This window comes from Dermacentor albipictus, chromosome 1 (assembly GCF_038994185.2).
Source record: "Dermacentor albipictus isolate Rhodes 1998 colony chromosome 1, USDA_Dalb.pri_finalv2, whole genome shotgun sequence".
Classification (NCBI taxonomy): domain Eukaryota; kingdom Metazoa; phylum Arthropoda; class Arachnida; order Ixodida; family Ixodidae; genus Dermacentor; species Dermacentor albipictus.
The window spans coordinates 115,250,948-115,270,906 of record NC_091821.1 but is presented as its reverse complement, the minus strand read 5'-3'; the positions used below and the strand labels follow the sequence as shown (position 1 = coordinate 115,270,906).

At 42.0% G+C, this 19,959-nt stretch overlaps 1 protein-coding gene across 6 annotated transcripts in view; it reads left to right on the top strand.

Moving 5' to 3' along the window:
* The first annotated feature begins 5,980 nt into the window (after positions 1-5,980).
* Positions 5,981-19,959, top strand: part of Sec24CD (Secretory 24CD) — an 89,930-nt gene continuing 75,951 nt past the window's right edge. For 4 of the 6 annotated variants that reach the window (XM_070524992.1, XM_070524979.1, XM_070524985.1 and 1 more), the window contains exons 1-4: positions 5,981-6,127; positions 9,417-9,598; positions 12,029-12,507; positions 18,118-18,282. In XM_070524992.1, the coding sequence (XP_070381093.1) occupies positions 9,418-9,598; positions 12,029-12,507; positions 18,118-18,282 (825 nt within the window). In that variant the 5' untranslated portion in view covers positions 5,981-6,127; position 9,417. Of the gene's footprint in view, positions 6,128-6,274; positions 6,408-9,416; positions 9,599-12,028; positions 12,508-18,117; positions 18,283-19,959 lie in introns of those variants that run through there. The other 2 variants (XM_070524974.1, XM_070524972.1) reach the window with 2 other exon arrangements.

Sequence of the window (19,959 nt, the reverse complement as noted above, 5' to 3'; positions counted from 1 at the left end):
CACCGCCTTTTGTCACAATTTCATTTTATTTATTATACTCTCAAGACCACAAGGTATTACAGAGGGGAGTGGGTAAAAAAAAAGTTACAGAACAAAGAAAACAAAGAAGGCAGCAAGTGCCGTAGTCATAGACATGTGAAGCCCAAAGTGATGGTGTCGATTATGGCCGTACGAAATTGTGCGTGGTCTTCAATAGCAATCAACGCGCCAGGAAGGTGGTTCCATTCTTGACACGTCCTAGGAAGAAAAGACTCATGACAAGCTCTAGTGCAGCACTGTAAAACTCCAACTTTGTGATGATGATCAATGCGAGGAGATATGGAGGTTGGGGATGAAATGAGATTATTGCGCAGATATGAATTATGGAAGTATATTTTATGAAACAGAGCCAGGGGAGAGCATTTGCGACGAGCAGAAAGTGATGGAAGTTGGAGGATGTTTTTCATAGAAGTTGCGTCTAGCCGTGCTGTTATAATTGTGTAAGATGAAACGCGAGGCATTATTTTGAACACGTTCGAGAGATTGGGTTAGTGTCTCAGCATATGGGTCCCAAATTGATGAAGCGTATTCTATTTTACTCCTAATTAGTGTCTTGTACAAAATTAACTTTAATGATGGTGGGGCGGAAGAGTTTTGACGGATATAACCTAACATGCGATTACTTTTATTGATAACACTGTCAATGTGTAAAGACCAGGAAAGTCTAGAGGTTAAATGGACACCTAGTTATTTGTAAGATGCAACTGCTTCCATGGCAGTATAATTAAAGTAATAGGTCAAAAGAGGAAGTTCACGGCGGGTTGCACGCATGGTTTTGCACTTAGCTGGGTTTAGTTTCATTAACCACAAATCGCACCAGTTACAGACAGTGTTAATGTCGTTTTGCAGAATGTTAGTATCAGCGGTGTCGGAAGTTTCACGAAGAATTATTCAAACGTCGGCAAAGAGATAAATGTTAGACGAAATTTCATTGGGTAAGTCGTTAACATAAATTAAAGAAAGGAGAGAGCCTAACACTGATCCTTGAGGCACCCCAGATTCAACAGGTCTAAATGTAGAGAAGTGGTTATTAAATGCAACGAACTGGGATCGATTAAGAAGAAAGTGCTCTAGCCATGCAAACAGATTAGGGTCAAGATTTAGTTTACTAAGCTTAAAAATGAGTAGTTTGTGACATACCTTGTCAAAAGTCTTTTCAAAGTCTAAGAAAACAGTCTGCGCATGAACCTTTATCAAGAATAAGATGAAGATTGTGAGTGAACGAAAGCAGTTGTTTCACAGGACAAACTTTTGCGGAAACCGTGCTGTGCGCGTGTGAAGAATGACTTATCGTCTAAGTTGCTTAACTAAATGGGAGAACAAGATATGTTCGATTACTTTGCAAGGAATGCTAGTGAGGGAAATGGGGCGGTAGTTTGGGCGGTAGTTTGAGCATTTGTTGCCGGACTTGTGAAGTGGAACCACCTTCCCAATTTTCCAGTCTGCAGGGAGCTGATGGGTGTCCAAAGATTGCTGGAATATTTTTGAAAGTAATAAAGATGAGTAAACAGAAGTGTTTTTCAAAAGCTTTGCGGTAACCAGGTCTGGGCCAGGGCTTCATGACACCTTTAGATTTTTAATTATTTTTTACCCCAAGTGGCTCGATCATAATAAAATGCCTAGCCGGGTAATTGCAGCCATCTAGGGTTGATGTGCTATTGATGTGCTTTAGACATTTTTCTGTATGCATGGTTGCCATGGTTATGGTGCCATACACAGATAGGTCCATTGCTGTCAAAGTTGAAAACTGGCCCTGACATTTGCTTTTGTGTTGGCACATTGTCGCATCCTTCCTTGCCAGTATTTGCTGCTCAAGAATGTCCACAAGGCACTCTCCCAGAGTCTAGTGAAATTTATCAGTTTTGGTGTTTTGGGGAATGTGAGTGGGTCAAACTCGAGCTGAATTGCTGCATTCTTGCTTCTTTCATTCACTGCAATATAAAACCAAGAAAATAAAGTGTTGTTTCGCTTTTCAGTTTGACTATTTTTTAAAACACTTCTCATTGGTGCACTGTGCCTATTTAGACTCCTCACTGTACGATCCAATTAGTGAAGAGGAATCTGTGTACGTGGTTTGCTAATGTGAAGTAAGCCTAAGGCTTCTACTGGGCTGTGGTGCAGCCAGAACTATTCAGGTAGACTTGGAGGAGGGCCAGGATGTCCGAGTGCATTGTAGAAGTAACTGGCTCTACGATATGGTCTTGATGATCGACGGCTAAAGCTATGTTATCATTTCTTATCTCGATAGTCTTGTGGCCAACCAATGTTGAATCGAGTTTAATGATTCTAGATAGTGTGGTGAAATGAAAACGCTGAACATTCTGCAGAGAGGAAGAAGCAAATATTACTCAAGCCTTACGAATTGTCAAGTTATGCTTTATTGTCAATTGCCTTACAACTGTAAAGTTTTGTGCTTTATATACAGGGTGTTTCAGCAAACACTTTCAAAATTGTTTATAGGTTGCCTATGGCAGATAGCACAATCCTAGTCTATGAGCCAGTCTACTCGAAGAGGTGGACACCACTTGCACAAAAATTCACGATTTACGATTCACAATTTAACTAGTTACCTTATGGCCCATATTGCAATTTACAAATTATAGCCAGGGAGTTTGCAGGGTGAATCCACTTGGAGCTAATTCTCAGGATGACGCCAGTCTCAAGATAATTGCCAAACTTTGTGAAGAAATGCATTGCCATTCCAGTTACCTTATTACCAAATCATTTTATGCATTCAAGCACTAAAGTAACTGGAACATCAATGCATTTCTCTGCAAAGTTCAGGAATTAATATCTTGAAACTGTGTCATTCTGAGAATTCGTTCCATGTGGATCTGCCTTATGAATGCCCCAGCTAGAATTTGTAAATTGCAATATGGGCCAGGAGGTAATTAGATAAAAATTCATTAGTGAATTTTTGTTCATTCGTTGAATATGCATTTCAATTTATTGTGCAAGTAATGTTTGCCTCATCGAGTAGACTGGCTCATGAATATGTATACTATGTATGTGTATATATATGCGTGCTTGAAGTAGAACGCTACTTCAACGAGTGTAAATTCGAATCTTGTGCCCACCCCTTATGTAATACCCCTGAAATCAGGGGTCTTTAAGGAAAATAAACTGAACTGAACTAGAATTGTGCTATCTGCCACAGGCAACCTTTAAAAATTTTGAAAGTGTTCCCTGAAACACCAAGTATATATTTTTTAAAAGCTGGATGACATCTTTAATCGTGGATGTGTCTTTTAGGCAGTTTTCACTTTATCTAGTTGTCTAAAATTTGCTATAAATTTATTTATGGAAACAGCATTTATGATACTGTGTTTATGTACATGTATGTACGATACATGTGCCATGGCGATGGTCTCAACAATGACGCAACCAGACAATCTGCACGGCCCTCCTCTCCTCTCACAGCCTCCTCTGGAAAACTTATTTTCCCTCTTCAACATTGTAGGAAACAAAGTCCCGTAGTACTTCTGCTACTGCTGTCAGCGTAAGCTGGTCAAAAGGCTTTAGGAAACTAGGCTTTTATCAGTCCAGCGGTTCAACCACCACAGCATCAAAACCAGTCTGGCTCCTCAAAGGAAGCTTTGATCGATTCAGAAACGTTGGTGCATAACCATGATTGGTAATGCACGTGACACTGCATAATCCTATTTATCTGACACGAACGCAAAAGGACAAAAAAAAAAAAGAGTAAGCATTTGATTTGTAAGAGTCTTCTCTAGAATAACGAATTGAATAGTGTCATATTCAATTCGGTCTTGAAATCGAATAGTCACTATTTGTATATGCGAATATTTTTCTAATATTTCTAAACTTCAACTGCACCCAATTAAACATAAAATTGGAGCAAAAATAAGGTAAATTTTCAGCCCTGCGGGCATGTGATAGACATAAAAGAACTTGCTAGTAGAGTAGGATACATTGCTTAGCTCTCTGAAGAGTCCTGTGCATGCGAAGAAACTAGCTGTTTTCTCCTAATGCTACAAACCACAAATGGAGCATTAGGTGCAAATAGTTTCTTTGCATAAACGGCACTTCACAACGTGCTGCATAATGACAGAACATTGAGAAATTTAAGAATAGTAGAATTCGAAAACTATTAGATTAGATTTGCTTCTTTCCGTATTGGATCCAGTCTGAAAAATCACTATTCACAGACCCCGAGCCTTTTCCTCTGTCCCGTGCCATTTTCGGCTAGCTCCTTAACAGGAACATTAGCTTCCAGCTGTGTTCCAGCCCCACACTCTAAAAAAAAGTTTGCACCCTTTGAGACTTATCTTGTCCCACAACAATAATCGTCATCTGCCTTGCTTGCGTTTCCTCTCTTGAGAACTCGGCGCTCGCTATTTTCCTGTCGAGTGTGCTGTGTGAAGCTGATAACGCGCAAACCGTTCGTGACTAGGAAGTACCGGGCTCGCAGCGTTAAAGAAGGGAAATGCGGGCAAGACAGACGACGATTATTGTTTGGGGAGAAAATACAACCCGCAAACTTTTTTTTTTTTTTAGTGCAGCGTGACGGGACGGAATTGTTCGCACCGTCGCACCGCATCAAAAATCTCCAAGGCTGTGTCCAGACTGATGTTGACTGACTCGGTGCCTCGACGTCAGCGCCGTACACTCTTAGAAAAATTTACATCCTTTGGGGCGTATCTTGTCCCACAACGATAATCGTCATCCGTGCTGCCCGCGTTTCCTTTCTTTAATGCTGCGAGCCCGGTACTTTCCAGTCACGAACGGCATGCGCCTTATCAGTGTGACGCAGCATTCTCGACAGGAAAGTAGCGAGCGCCGAGTTTTCAGGAAAGGAAACGCAAGCAAGGCAGATGACGATTATTGTTGTGGGACAAATATACACCCCAAAGGGTGCAACCGTTTTAAGAGTGTAGTATTGAGGCACACTAAGCTTCAACGATCAGGTAAAAATTTAGGCCCTGCTTTCGCGTTGAAGATCTCGGAGTTTGGCGTGGGTTCCTCCCATAGAGTTCATGCTGCTACAGTGTACCAGTTTTCTAGTACACTGTTAATACCATAGAATAAACAGTCAGCTTCAGTAATATATTCCTCCCATTCCTCCTCCCCTGCTTTTGGTCATGACCTCATATGACGACAAGTACCTGTATAAAACTCTATGACTAGTACAAGTTGGTTCTTTATTCTATGCTAGTACAGTCTAATGACGACCTACTCATACACTCTTAGAAAAATTTACACCCTTTGGGGCTTATCTTGTCCCACAACAATAATCGTCATCCGTCTTGCCCGCGTTTCCTTTCTCTAACGCGGCGAGCCCGGTACTTCCCAGTCACGAACGGCATGCGCGTTATCAGTGTGACGCAGCATTCCCGACAGGAAAGTAGCGAGCGCCGAGTTTTCAGGAAAGGAAACGCAAGCAAGGCTGATGACGATTATTGTTGTGGGACAAATTTACACCGCAAAGGGTGCAACAGTTTTAAGAGTACACTCACTCTTAGAAAAATTTACACCCTTTGGGGCGTATCTTGTCCCACAACAATAATCGTCATCTGTCTTGCCCGCGTTTCCTTTCTTTAACGCTGCAAGCCCGGTACTTTCCAGTCACGAACGGCATGCGCGTTATCAGTGTGACGCAGCATTCTTGGCAGGAAAGTAGCGAGCGCCGAGTTTTCAGCAAAGGAAACGCAAGCTAGGTGGATGACGATTATTGTTGTGGGACAAATTTACACCCCAAAGGGTGCAACAGTTTTAAGAGTATACTGAACGTGCTTTTGGTACTTTTTGGGTCTGGTCTGAACAGGAGGTAAAAGTATTTATTGCCACCAGAATTTAATGGTAAAAACACCATTATAATGTTACTTTAGTGTGTTATATGAAAATTTTTTTGATAATTTAATATTTTATTGGATATTTTGTTGTTGCAATAGCTTTCTCTATGGCGCGTTTGCGAGGCGGCGCCACCGTCCCACGCATGCGTAAATAGTATCGCTTTTACGTGGCATGTCGCTGCTGCGAGGATTCTGCTCGCAGAAGCGGCGAAAATACTAGTAATTCACTTTTGTGTATAGTAAGAAAGAACAAAGTTATCCGTTTGATTCGACAAGTGAGTCAATTTCACGTTTTTCTCTCTTGCTTACAAATGTTTATTGAGTTCCATAGCCTTACCGTAAGTGATAAGCGCTACCGGTTGGGCCGATTGAGCACGTTATATAGTGCGCAATGCTACTGGTTCGAAGGCAATCCAGCTGATTTGCCGCCCCAAAGGCTCCACGTTTCGTCGTTAATAGACAAGTAGTGGAAAACAGCGTTCTGCAGGAGGCCATTGCCACACTTCGTGCTTTTTGCGGGACCTGTGCCAACTTTGATTACGTGTAACTTGTGCGGTAGGTGACGTGACTTCTTGGTGGATTAGGAACATTTTTCCTGGTCCATCACGTTTGTCGAAAGTAGGTCTTCCCGCCCTGCTTTTATCTGATATGCAAAAACCGCTTTTATACATGCGCAAGTGGGTATGTGTGTGCGCTCGCCATAATAAATGTTGACAGATGCAGTTGGTTGCGGATGTGCGCTGACAGACTCGGACCGTGTTCTGCAGTGACCGTCACTGTCATGAATTTATTTTCATTTACCTAGTGTAACACTGCTCTCTTTGTACATTTTTGACACTGATTTCCATTGGGCTATCAAAACACGGCCTTCTGAGTATCATGTGCTGTATTCGCGTTTCCATCTGCTATTAGTAGATCCACGCGAGTCTCCATACAAGACCTTTTCACATTTCAACGTTCGTCGTCACCGTTATATGACCATCTTTACCCGCTTAATTTCAGGCCTTATGACATCCGAGGCTGATCGTTGTTTTACTATGGAAGGTAAAACGTCTATTTGGTTGCCCGTTGTTCATACGTACTAATAGCTGAGCGTGCAATGGATTCATCGCCGCACTTCAGTTCGCATGGGGTGTAAGTTATCAGTCTGGACGGCCTTGCATGATTCATGCGGAAAATGTGCAAGCTCCTTGGCTGTATTGAAGGCTCTAGGTCCACAACAAGTAATAACGAACTGTGGTGATCGCACCCTCGACGTTGTGCGACTTCCGTCACTTGTAGCTTTCATTTTGATATGCCCTGTCTAATTGTGTGTCAGGGGAGGAGGGGAGATGTGCCCTGCATTCGTATATCGTGTCCGTGTAGATAGAGAAATGTTATAGTACTCTGGTTTGTGTGGGAAAATCTTATTAGGTGACACAGGTGGCTTTCTTTGCTAAGATGTACCTTATTTCAGTGACTCTTTGCTGACCATTGCGTAGTGTTACAATGAAAAGCTTTGAACTCCTAAATAAGTAGTGATCAGTTTGCAAGATGCATGATACTACTGTGTTGCCAGATTTTGGTACTTATTGCGAACAAATATCAGCTGAGTACAATTAAGTCGTAGTGCAGACCAGGGACCTTATTATGTAAGGAATCTTTTCCTTGTGTTCGGTTCTTAACACGCTTCACAGTGACTGGCTGATACCAGGGTTAATGAAGGCATGGTGCCAGTGATGGACAAATGAAAAATTACAAGAATGCTTATACAATACGGGCCCCTGTTGCACCATTCAAGTTTTAATAATTTAGGTTGTCAGGGCTGAAAGTAGCATGAAATAGTACAGCCAACTATTGTTAATTTGAGTTGTCATGCTTTAAGGCACTTCTGCACTCCAAATATAGGATAACTTGAACCAATTGTCCTGCTGTATTAAAAGTAATGAAAATGCAGGGAAGTGTCCCTTTTCTTTCCATTGGGCAACAAAAGAAATGGAAAGGGAAGGAATTTCCTGCACAAACTAATAGACCTGAACCTCTGTGTACTTCGTGCAGTGAAACTTATGTGGGCACTACAATGTTAAAAAAAGTAAACTTAGAGATTTTATGTGCAAAAACACCACATGATTATGAGGCATGTTGTTGTTGAATGCATGGTACACGGGCGTTTTTCGCTCCCATTGAAATGTGACCACTGTGACCAGGATTTGATCCAGCGACCTTGTGCTAAGCAGCACAATTCCAAAGCCACTAAGCAACCATGATGGGTTTGGCACTATAATATAGGAAACTGAGCTTTCGTAGTGGAAAATGACTTATCTGTGAGATTGATCCCAGAGAAAAGTGTGCTGCGTTGAATATTTTTCTATAATTAGGAAATTTTTTATACATTGTGCTTCTGAAGCTTAAAATCTTAGTGCAAATGGAGTTAATGTCCTGCTGATCTGCAGCTTATATCCTGCTGTATGCGTGATCATTTGCTACATGGTTCAGTCAAACAGCTGTTGTCTAATTGTATTGAGTTAGTGGGCATCAGCAATGACTGCATATAGTGCTTTATTTGTTGATAGGAAGCCATAATTGGTTGTACCTCTGAGTCTCATTTAGAGGTAATACTGTAGATGCTCTTCTTCTATTTTTCATGTCTGTAGCGATTATACTGTTCATTCACACCTCAGGATTGACTGAAATGTTCAGCTTTTTCTTCAAATTTTGAATGCTTTCATTCTGCTTTGTATGCCATTTTGCAGTGACATCAAATGTGATTGTTTACTACGATCACTTTTTGTGCTGTACCTCGTGATAATAGTTATAAAGCAGGCAATCTAAAATGATACTGCTATTTTTTTATTCCTTGGCACTGTTACATAAGACATTTTGAGTTTAACTGTTCTTGACTGTGTGCTTCTTGTTTCCAGGCAACTCAAATGATGACCAGATTAATGCCTATATTCTACTGTTAAGAACTAGACTGAGCTGTTGCATGAAGTGTCACTCATTCAGCAGTTTTGTGTTGTAGCAGTGAAGGAAATTGCTTCTCTGCGAGTATCAGTATATATTTCTTGTATTACTTTGTTAATGTGGTGGGCAATAGCTGGCCAGTAGTGGGAACATAGTGGATAACTCTGTGAAGATAATCATGTTAGGGCTGTGTGTTGGAGCTGCAACTTAAGGTTTACTTTAAAGGACTAAGGATTTGAAAAAAACACCCGCCGTGGTTGCTCAATGGCTATGGTATTGGGCTGCTGAGCACGAGGTCGCGGGATCAAATCCCGGCCACGGCGGCCGCATTTCGATGGGGGCGAAATGCGAAAAATACCCGTGTACTTAGATTTGGGTGCACGTTAAAGGACCCCGGGTGGTCAAAATTTCCAGAGTCTTCCACTACGCCGTGCCTCCTAATCAAAGTGGTTTGGCACGTAAAACCCCAGAATTTAAAAAAAAAAGTTACGTAGGTGATGGCAAGCTATATGTGCAGGTGCCAGCATGTCAATTGTTTTGCATATTGTGATTGTGGCCTGAACCTACGTGAGTGTATTGAATTAGTACTTGCAGTCTTTTTCACTTCTTTTGTACATGCAGCATGAACCCGCCACAGCTGGGAGGAGGAACAGTGTATGGGGGGCAGCCCTTTGGTGAGCCCCACATGCAACAGCCTGGACCCCCAGCTTTTCCCCAGGGACCACCAGCACCTTTCATGGCCTCAGCTGCCAAGGCATACAATGGTGTGGATGGCTATGCTGCTGGTGCTGCCAGTGTTGCTGGTGAGTGCTGCATGGGAGGGGAGGGTCAGCAGCTTACCCTGCTACTTGTTTTACCTTGTCCCTGCTGTGCAGGTATGAATATTGCTTGTCAAGTTTGTCAGCTGATTTTTGGAAAAGGCTCTGTCTGCTACATTGAATTAGTCTTAAAGGGACACTAAAGAGAAATACTAAATCAGTTTAGGCTAATATAGCATTTCTCAGCAATCTATTTCCATTAATTTTGTAGAAAGAGGTTGAATATATATAAAAAAAAAAATGAAGGTGAAAGTTCAGTATTCTGAATTGTGACGAAACCCTAGCACGAGTACACCAGTTTGACGACATAGATTTTCAATTATTGCTTCGTATTTGGGCCATATTGGCTAAGCAAACGTTCTTGAAACTTGCCATGTTCAATCTTTGGCTCCTTTTGAACACAATATAGTCATTTTGCTGGTAAGCAATTAACTAGGCTCTAGCACATGCCAACAAAATCGACAGAGTGAGCTGGTGCAGGAACTTCAATGTGCCGCCACCACCCATATTTATTCTCTTGTGTCTTTTCTATTTTACCAAGCCTCTACGTTAAGAGTGTCATTTTTGGTATTGCAGAAGGGTAGTTTACTAATAAGTGAAGTAATTTTTCGCTTTAGTGTCCATTTAATGAATGCTAGTGCCAGCAAGTTGCCATCAGCTACATGCTTATGCAGTTGTTGTTTATAGCAAACTGTTTACACATGGAACTGAATGAACTGTCTATTAGAGCAACCATTTGTGCCAGGAATGCAAGGGAATCACAATGCTTTGAAGCCCTGTGCAATGGCATTATTATCTTGGAACATGCTAGTCTCTGCTAAATGTAGTGTTATATTGTTGATGATAGGCAACATTAATTGTACCCGTAAGCCGAATGTACAAATGAACTTTGCATGACACTACAGAATGACACAATACAGCTAGGCACACTACAGCATGGCACTTTTTTTCAACCTTGAGAGCTGTCTTCCTGCAGGAATGTGTAGCCATTTTTCATACTAAACTCTTTTCAGATTATTGCACCTGTGAACATTTTGAACATTGAAATAAATTTCTGGGCTTTTCTCTTCATTGAACAAACAGCCTTTGAAAGCTTTTTTGTTAACATTAGTATCCAACCATGGCAAAAAGTACAAACATTGCCATGGGGCCACTTAGTTCAGAGCATTACTATTTTTCTTTCAAACCATCATGTTTCTTAGGCTAATCTAGTCTCTGATTTTGTTGTATTATGTATATAAAAATCTGCATATTAGTTGTTTCAGGACACTTCTTATTGAAGAATAGCATATATATATATATATATATATATATATATATTGGTGGGATTCTCACTCGTGCTTTCGGGACAAAGGAATGACAACACAGTAGTGCAAACAATCACAAGGGCATTTATTGCACCTTTCATAGATCAATGCCTGCTAGCCGAGTTGGTATCCACAAAACATGCCGATGGGCGCGCGACAAATCGTGGCAGTCCGACTCGCCACGACCGCTTAACGAGAGAATATATTCGCCCCATTCTGGACACCAACGCCTGGTCATTCGCGCGTATGGTCATGCGAACGGTGGCGCGTTCGAACGATTGTGTTCATCCATTCCAGGGTAGGCCTCGCGAGACAGTCTCACAGGAGCATAGCTCGATGGACGCGCAGAACGTCCGTGCCGCTTGCCGACCCCAAGCAAAAGAGGAAGAGCCTTCTCCTTCTTGCGCCTAAGTAACCCCACCGTTAGGTGGCGTTAGCAGAGCAACACTCACGCCATCGCTCATACTACCCTGCAAGCATACCGATCGCCGCAGTAAATCCACGCGGCGAAGCCAGATTACAGGAGACGGGAGCTATGCGAGGAAACAACATATCAGGAGACGCGTGAGAGTAGCGCATCCTCACAATATATATATATTCTTTGGAAAGAGCTTGTATATCCTCTTCTGATGTTGTGTTCGTATCTTCTGTACACAATATCTTAGCGAGATTTTATGTATATTATGTAGATTGAGTTCCTGATTCACACAGGTTGCTTGTCAGATGAAATTTAATGTCATAGTAAGGGCATCAGTTGGGTACTCTTCAATAGTGACATCAGGTCAAGCTGCTTGTGAAGGTAGCTATTAGTGTCCGTCCCATCCCTTTTGTTTCTAAAGGAAAAATAAATTACTTGATTGTGTGACTTAGTTACAGATGCTTGCATTTGTGGTGCAGACAATGAGACAGACCAGAGCAGACAAGATAGTGCTTTATATTGTCTGCCTCTGGCCTTTGTCATATCTTGGGCACAGCACACTTATCATGCATAACTTGTCCTACCATGTGTGTTGTTTAAGGATTTCACGTTCAGATGGCTTTTTTGTCTGTGCAATAGTGTTCTTGTGGGCCTAGTTATGGATTGTGCAACCTTTGGTGTGTGCTGCAGGTGGTCTTCCACTAGGTATCCCTCCCCCCAAAATGGGAATGGGACCACCACATGGTGTCTACACAGGGCCACCACAGCCTCAGCAGCTGCCTCCTCATATGCACCAGCAGCAGTCACAGCCACTGCCGCCACAGCACTCACAACAGCAGCTGCCACCACCTTTGCATCAGCATGTGCCACACATGCACCAACAGCAACCTCAACTACAACAGCCACAGTTTCAGCAGCAGCAGCAGCAGCAGCAGTCAGGTCCACCACCCAAAGGGATGCCCTTCCAGCAGCCAGGTCAGTTTGCACCAAGACAAGTCAATCCTCAGGAGCCTCCTGGAGTTCAGAGGGCACCCATGCAAGCGTCACCTATGCAAGCGCCACCCATGCAAGCGCCACACATGCAGCCACCGACCATGCAGCCACCGCCCATGCAAGGCCCACCACCTGCTGCTGGCCAGAGGCCCCCCATGGCTGCTACACCTGACCAGGTAGGGCTCTTCCTCTAGTGTAGCTGCAACCCCTTACAAATCTCCTGTTCACTTATTGAATGTGCCAAGTGCTCTACTACAACCCACCAAAGAGCTGCTATTGTTTTGATGTTCATTCCTGAGGGCATGCTGCAGTCACATGCAGTAACATCACTGAGTGACCTTTAAAAGAGTATACTTACGGAACATTTTGACGGAACAATACATGCGATTAGTCTTCTTAGGATATTTCATGCGCTTTACTGTATCCATGTCTGGATGTAACCGTTTTTGTTTCATGCCAACTTGGGTCACTGGATATGTGCCACTGGGCAAGCGCCACTCTTCATAGTAATCATGATAACATATAAAACATATAATCATCAATTACACACCTATCGTAAGATAGATTGCCAATTGCATTAACATCGGCAATCATCTCCAAAAGATGAATGTAGCAGCAATTTTATTGGATAGCCATCGACCCAGTAGTTATGCTATGGAGCCTCAATTCTCCCGACAGTGCATCAAATAATTAACTATATTACATCTTAATGCGACCAGTTCAATGTGTGTATCAAGTGCGACACGGCTTCTGACATGAAAAATGAGACGCATCACATCGTTGAAACTCGTGGCAGTCTTACGGTACTGGATACTACTGACGCATGCACCGACACTACGATGGCTAGATGGAATGAATGAATGTGTGTTGTTTTGTGGCGCAAGGGCCAGGTATGGCCAAAGAGTGCCAAGACAGTACGATGGCTAGATGGGTAGGTGCGCTGACCAGCATAGTTCACTGCTTCTCTGCGTCATGACAGCAGGAGTGGTGCAGCAGTCAGAGGCCTGTCGCGAAGCACAAGTCGTCTGCTACTGAGTATGTTGTTATTGCGTGCCTGGTATATATAAAATAATTGGTTTTCACAGTAAAATCTGAAGTAAAAGGGTTAAATTATGTTGAGAGAGTGCGTAAAAGTGTGATGGTTCTCCAATGAGCAATCTTCAAAAGCAGCCATTTATATAGTCTGTTAAGATGCTGACGGCACTGTGCGCTGCGCTTGCAGTCACAATAGTTTTCAAAGTTCCTGTAATTTGCTTAGAAGTTTAAGGAGCGAAGTGTGAATACTGTGGGTGATGTTTGACCGTACGAAGCTTTTTATGCTTCGAGACAGAGTGAAAATGTTCCTGCAGAGAAGAAAACTAGCCGGAAGGTTACCACTTGCACTGCATCGAATCATAAGTTTGGTTACAAACATGCAAGCAACGAGCTAAAATATAGCTGATTTTGATGCCGTTAGAGCCAGAATTTTCATAAAAATGTGTGCTTGCACATCGCAGTGCTGTAAAAATGTCTCAATCGCATTCATCGTGTGTGAGCGCCACATTGAGGAACGTATTGTGCAGATTCCGCAGGTGCATCTGCGGCTAATGGGTGACACTGTTCCTTTGATGCTACCTAATGATCCAGCTGAAGAAACCTTCCGTAGAAAGAACAAGCAAGACTTCGACACAATGCCGGTCACTAAAGTAATCCTGAAGAGACAGGGAGCCAAACTTGCTCATGTGCTTCAAGCAAATAGGATGCGAATGAAAATGATGCGTGTTTAACAAGTAAAGAATGAGTATTTGTGCACAAGTGAGGGAAGTGAACCTGTTGAGGGAAGTGAACCTGTTGAAAGACAGCTGACAAAATGATTCTGTGGGAGGAGATTGAAGATGTTTTGTCAAGTACGACAACATGCCCCATAGCAGAATAGAATTCAGATTCATGTGCCGCGGCCACAGTTCACAAGAAAACGACTACTGCACATGCACTGCAGCTGGCAGATCTTTCTTCCTTTCTCCAGTTCTAACCTTCTTGACTGGTTGCTTGTGAGCAGCACAAACTTGAACTTATGAAGAGCATCCTCAAGCTAATCCATTGCTCTCCTGCACTTCCTTGTGACGAGCAAAAACTTAATTGACTCCTGAGTGTACTTTAAAAAAGAAAAAGCACATTACGCTACGTTACATGTATTGTGAGTGCTATGATGCTGTAGCGTGTTTCATTTAATGCTATACGTAGTTTGCTGTAAGAGCTTGGTGTTGCTGGTTTACGCATGCGACCTAATAATGACCTTATTACATTCAAATATATCTGTACGGCCATCAAGAGTCCAAACTATTATTTTGCATGCTACAAGCTGCTACTCTGATAATAGATCCTACAATTAATCATAGATCATTGAACAAGGTGAGAAATTGTTTGTTTTTTTTTTGTCAGGAAAATGAGCTTATTTCTATTGGAAAAAGAAAGAATTTTGATTTTATATTGCAGATGTGTACAGCTCGACAATTTACTACATATCTCGATCATTTATATATAACAGCACCCATGCAGGCAAATGAATAAAGCCAGGGGAGTTGTGCGAATATCAATATTTATTTGATTGTATTTTACTTTCAGTCTAAGTAATTACGCATTTTGTTGTATAAGAATACTCCATGTGGGCATTGCATTCACGTACAGCACCTACATACTGATACGTAAAACAGATTTCCACTCTAGCTCTTCCTTTAGAAGAACTGATGAAGTTCTATTTCATCTGTGCAGAACTCGTGCTGCTCTTTGTAGACTCAGTTTTAACATTTTGCTGAACAAAACAGTGTTAAGAGCTCTATATTTTTGCCTCTCAAACCAGGAAACAAACAGCCGACGCACAAGGCAAGTACATCACCTTCGCAAGGGACAGAGTTCCGCTGCATTCAGAAATCAGTAACTTTCTATGGTGTGACTGTGAAGGTTTCCAGTTTAAATAAAGTGATAAATAAGCCGCATTTCCACTGTAATACAGCTGCAGCAGCATACAACGCGTGCCGCTTGTGACAAGCCTCTAACCACAGCGCCACATTTGTTCTCGTGAAGTGGAGGAATGCTGAACTACGCTTCACGCCCGGCAGACGGTACACCTACCCATCTATCCTCTGTACCCATACTATGGTCATGCTGGCAGAAGCCAAGTTCATTCAGCACTTAACAGGACAAGAGGAGAAAGCATGTCCCACTGCTTTTCCAAGAGTATGTAGTGAACAACTGGAAGGGCCACTTTGGCAGCTTTCAGCGGCATGGTTATTGTATGGCTTTGTACTACCACACCGGGCTGACTGTCAGGCTCATGGGTTATAGGTTGTTTGTTGCCATGTAACCGCCACCTCCGCTTGACATGCATTTTGAATAGGTTGTATAAAATGTGCTGTAATTATTTATGATGCTCTGAAATCATTGAGGCTCCTTCATACTGTAGTTATGGAGTTGACAGGTACCTAAAGCAAGAGAAAGCAGACAATATTTTCATCACACACACACACAAGCACATGTACACACATGTACACACGCACACATCCACCACACACACCTTGTTCCTTCTTTGTTTGGTTTTCTAGCAGTCTTTCTGTATACCTGTGTAGGCCACATTAAATGATAGCTGGAATAGTGCTTGTATGTATTATTGACTTATATATATATGCGAGCTTGTGTGTGTGTATTAATGGTTGATATAGTCATGAGTATTATTTCATTATGCAGAATTTTAAAAATTAAGTTTAATTAGCTAACTTCTAATGATTAGCCAATGATGTGCCAGTTCAAATGAGGTAGATGAGATGTCTCATAACAGCCTTTAGAGCTGCCTGGGTGTTGTATAGTTCTTTCTTTTCTGACAAAAAAATAAAAGAAAGGCTGTTAAATTTATACATGACACATCCATGTACTAAGGATTGCAGTGCTCTCTAAGGTGAACGTAGTCGAATACAGCCTAGCTTATTGCACTGGTAACAAGAGGCGACAATCTTTCCCTGACGTGTTAGTAGCTTTCAATGTGCATCTTTGGTCCTTATCAAATATGAAGCTCTAGTTTTGAACGTGCGTAAGACGCACAGCTTTCTAGATGACAAGGTTTATGTTTAAGACTGTTGCTTTTGCTGATGCGTGGATGCATTGTCACATGTATTTCATTTTTGTGATTCATTTTTCATCAGAAGAAAATGACCACACAGCATGTAGGTTGCTTTAAATGCTGTTATTGGTCATTTCTTGACATCCTCCACAACTTTTGCAATGACACCTTATCATTATGTAAGTTTATAAAATATTTGTACAATAAAAAAGGTTGCAGTTTTACCCAAAAGACAAAGCATTGATAGTGATTGGAGAGTATTAGACAACAGCATGAAGGTTCGTTGTTTTATTGTCTATATCAATTGCAGTAAACATTCGTTTACTAATTAAATTAACAAGCATGGTGTCATGGATACACAAGCAGACTTGAACTGATCTCACTCTATGTATATTGTCTCATCTGTTTATTTTCTATGCTGTAATGTAATGTAACCTGAAATGTAATAATAATAACAAATTGATTGATTGACCACAAGCACTCGCTGTCGCAATGCTGGCAGGATGAAAAGTGCCGCCAGTGGGGAGCGAATGCTTCGGGCTGCTGCTCACTTCACCGCATCTCCAAAACTTACTCAACCCCCAACACTAGGCGCATAGGAAGGCAACATGCATGAAGCCACTAGCCATCTCTGCTTGCCACTAGTCTTTGCACCCGCTGCCAATTACCTTCAAAATAGGGCGCAAAGGCAGTGTATGCGCTCAGGTGCATGGACAGCCATGTGCAGCCATGGCTGAGCTAGAGGAGGAGGTGCACGCTCTCCTGTCCTAGCTTGCGCTTAATCATGTGACCTCCCAACATTGGGCATGCAGGTAGACGGCGCGCGTCAAGCCACCATCCTTCTTGGCTTACCCTTTGCACGTTTTCCCTTGCACCCAAAGCATTCAGCGTGTGGGGAATGATCTTTTTGCACTTGGGATTTTATATGGAACATCATGGGGATGGCGAAAATTTGCCTGGGGTGTTCGTATAATTGCACAATAAAAAAAAAATAGTCGTGACTAGCATGGACATCGCCCCTCGACATACAGTGAGTGGCGTTCATGTGAAGCCTTCTGTTATTTTCAAATTCTTGGTGACATTTAGTTACATACAGTGAATGGCATTCATGTGAAGCCTTCTGTTATTTAAAAAAAATTCTTGACATTTAGTTAGGGATAGCTGTACAAATTAAGCCCAGAAACCACTAACTTCGATAATCCATTCAGTAGCACACTCATGCATAAGTGACCATCCCACGCCATTGTTGCTAATTCTACTATTTCTACTATATTTCTACTGCTAATTCTACAGCCTGTTTTTATAGAGAACAGTGAATTTTTTTTTCAGGCTTGCAACTGCAGTTTTTAATGGGCCACCAGGTGTCGTGAAGCTATCTGTGAGCATTCTAGTTGTGGTCATTGAGATGGTAATTTAGACATTACACCGTATGCACTAAGTATGTGCTTCCACGTGGCTGAGGGAATGCACACAGCTTCTCGACTGTCAGCAAAATGCCTTCAGTAGTTTGTGGAAAACTCTGTCTCAGCCATGGCAGTTCAACCTGTGTCCATGCACAATTTTTACAGCTTTTGGGGGCAGGAAATGCTGCTTTTACTTTATGTTTACTTTCTCTCCTGTCTTCTCCAAGTTGTGCAAGATTTTGTGAAAGTAGGGGATAAAAACAACTTTATGTGCGTGCCTTTCCTTCCAGCAGCTGAGCAACCAGATGGGCAACTTGCAGTTGTCTCGGAGGCCACCACAACCTATGGGACCAAGGCAGCCTATGACCCAACAGCCACCCTACCCTTACTCCTCTCCTCCGGGTGGTGCGCCCCTGCCTACGCAGTTCTACAGCCCCGGTGGTGTCCCACCTCAGGTCAGATCTATCTTTAGTATGTTACATTGTGTGTTGCTGGCTACCAGCAGGCTTGCAAGCATACTTGCATGATGGTCAAAGGAGGTAGTGCCAAAGGGGCTCTAAACAGGTTTGGACATTTTGAAAGTACAAGCATAGCATGCAGAGTGAACTGTTGTAATGATAGCTGCCAGATATTGCTGTGCTGCATGGTGGGACCCCCCCCCCCCCCCCAACACATACACACACTCCCACTCTCTCGCTTATAAACCTATTTGTGGGCATCCCTATCACACACACAGTGCCCTCAGGAATAGCCGAAAGATTTGATTCATTAGTGAATACTTCAGAAAAGTATTTATTAAACATATCAGCAATGGCTTCTGCAGGGATATTAGCACATCCAATCATTAGCACATCGCCGAAAAATCTCACGCTTATGCCTTTTTCAAAAACTCTATTACAATTTCCAACATTTACCTGACAACTTCTTTTGCCACCCAACTGTACTTCACACCGTCTCTCAAACAACCTCAGTCTTCGTCTTCGCGGCTCTACTAAATCCTTCATCAACTCTTTCTTGCCGGTAGCCATCGTAGAATGGAATAGTTTACCTGACCGCATAGTAATCGAACGTAACCCTACCAAGTTTTTAAACGTCCTAACAAACCTTCTGAGTATTGATGCTTAATGTACTTGACTTATTTTTACTGCATCGCACTTTTTTGAGTGCATTGGTTATTACTTTTTGTGTTTGACAGTATTTTCATTACACCTTCTTTACCCTTCTTAGTGTTATTGCTATTGTTTTTTGCTTCGGTCATGACTGTTTCAACGTTTCTTTTTCTTATGTATGCTCCCCCCTTATGTAATACTCCAACAGGGGCCTTTAAGGGTCAATAAATGATGATGATGATAACACTATCACTTTTGTCTTTTAAATAGGAACTTTGTGCTCCTCTTTGTGATTCATCACTTGCATTTGTCAAAGTTTTGTATGGTTAATTCTTAATAATTAAGTGATGTATAAATTGAGAAATTATCTTTAGTCCTTAAATTGCTATCTCAGTGCTATCATGTTCATCTTTGTATTTTTACCAATCATCATGAGCAATTCTTTTGTTTGCCCTTTGTTATGTTCTCTTTTTCCTATTAAGACTTTTGGCATACTGTGTGAACCATGGCACACCTGTTGTAGTTTTAATGGTTATTTTAGAGATTCAAGCAAGTTTGAGTTGTTTCATTTTATCATGGAACAAAATCCAGTTTTCATTTGTTGTGAGGGTATTACACATTCCTTTCAAAATGGGGGCAAGCTGTTCAGTTCATTTTAGCGCTGTCAGCTCTAGAATAGTTTAGTAGTATGTTTTGTGACTGTAGATTTTGCTTCAAGGGACAGTGGAAGTGAACAATGAACAAGTGTGTGGCCTATTCTGGAGCAAGCCTGGAACGAGCAACTTATTTCCTGTAGTATGTTGGTGTGGGCTTCATTTGGTTTATTTGTAAAGAGCAAATATAGAACATGTTCTCTTGTTTTGTCATGTACCATCTGAACTAAATTAAACACTGTCATTATGTAAAGAAAGTGGGAACACTCTTGACGATTTGTGTAAGAGCTCATGGATGATGTGGTCTAATTTTTATCAGGGTAGTTAAAATCACCGCCTAATATTGCAGTGCATTGTGGATGCACACTGA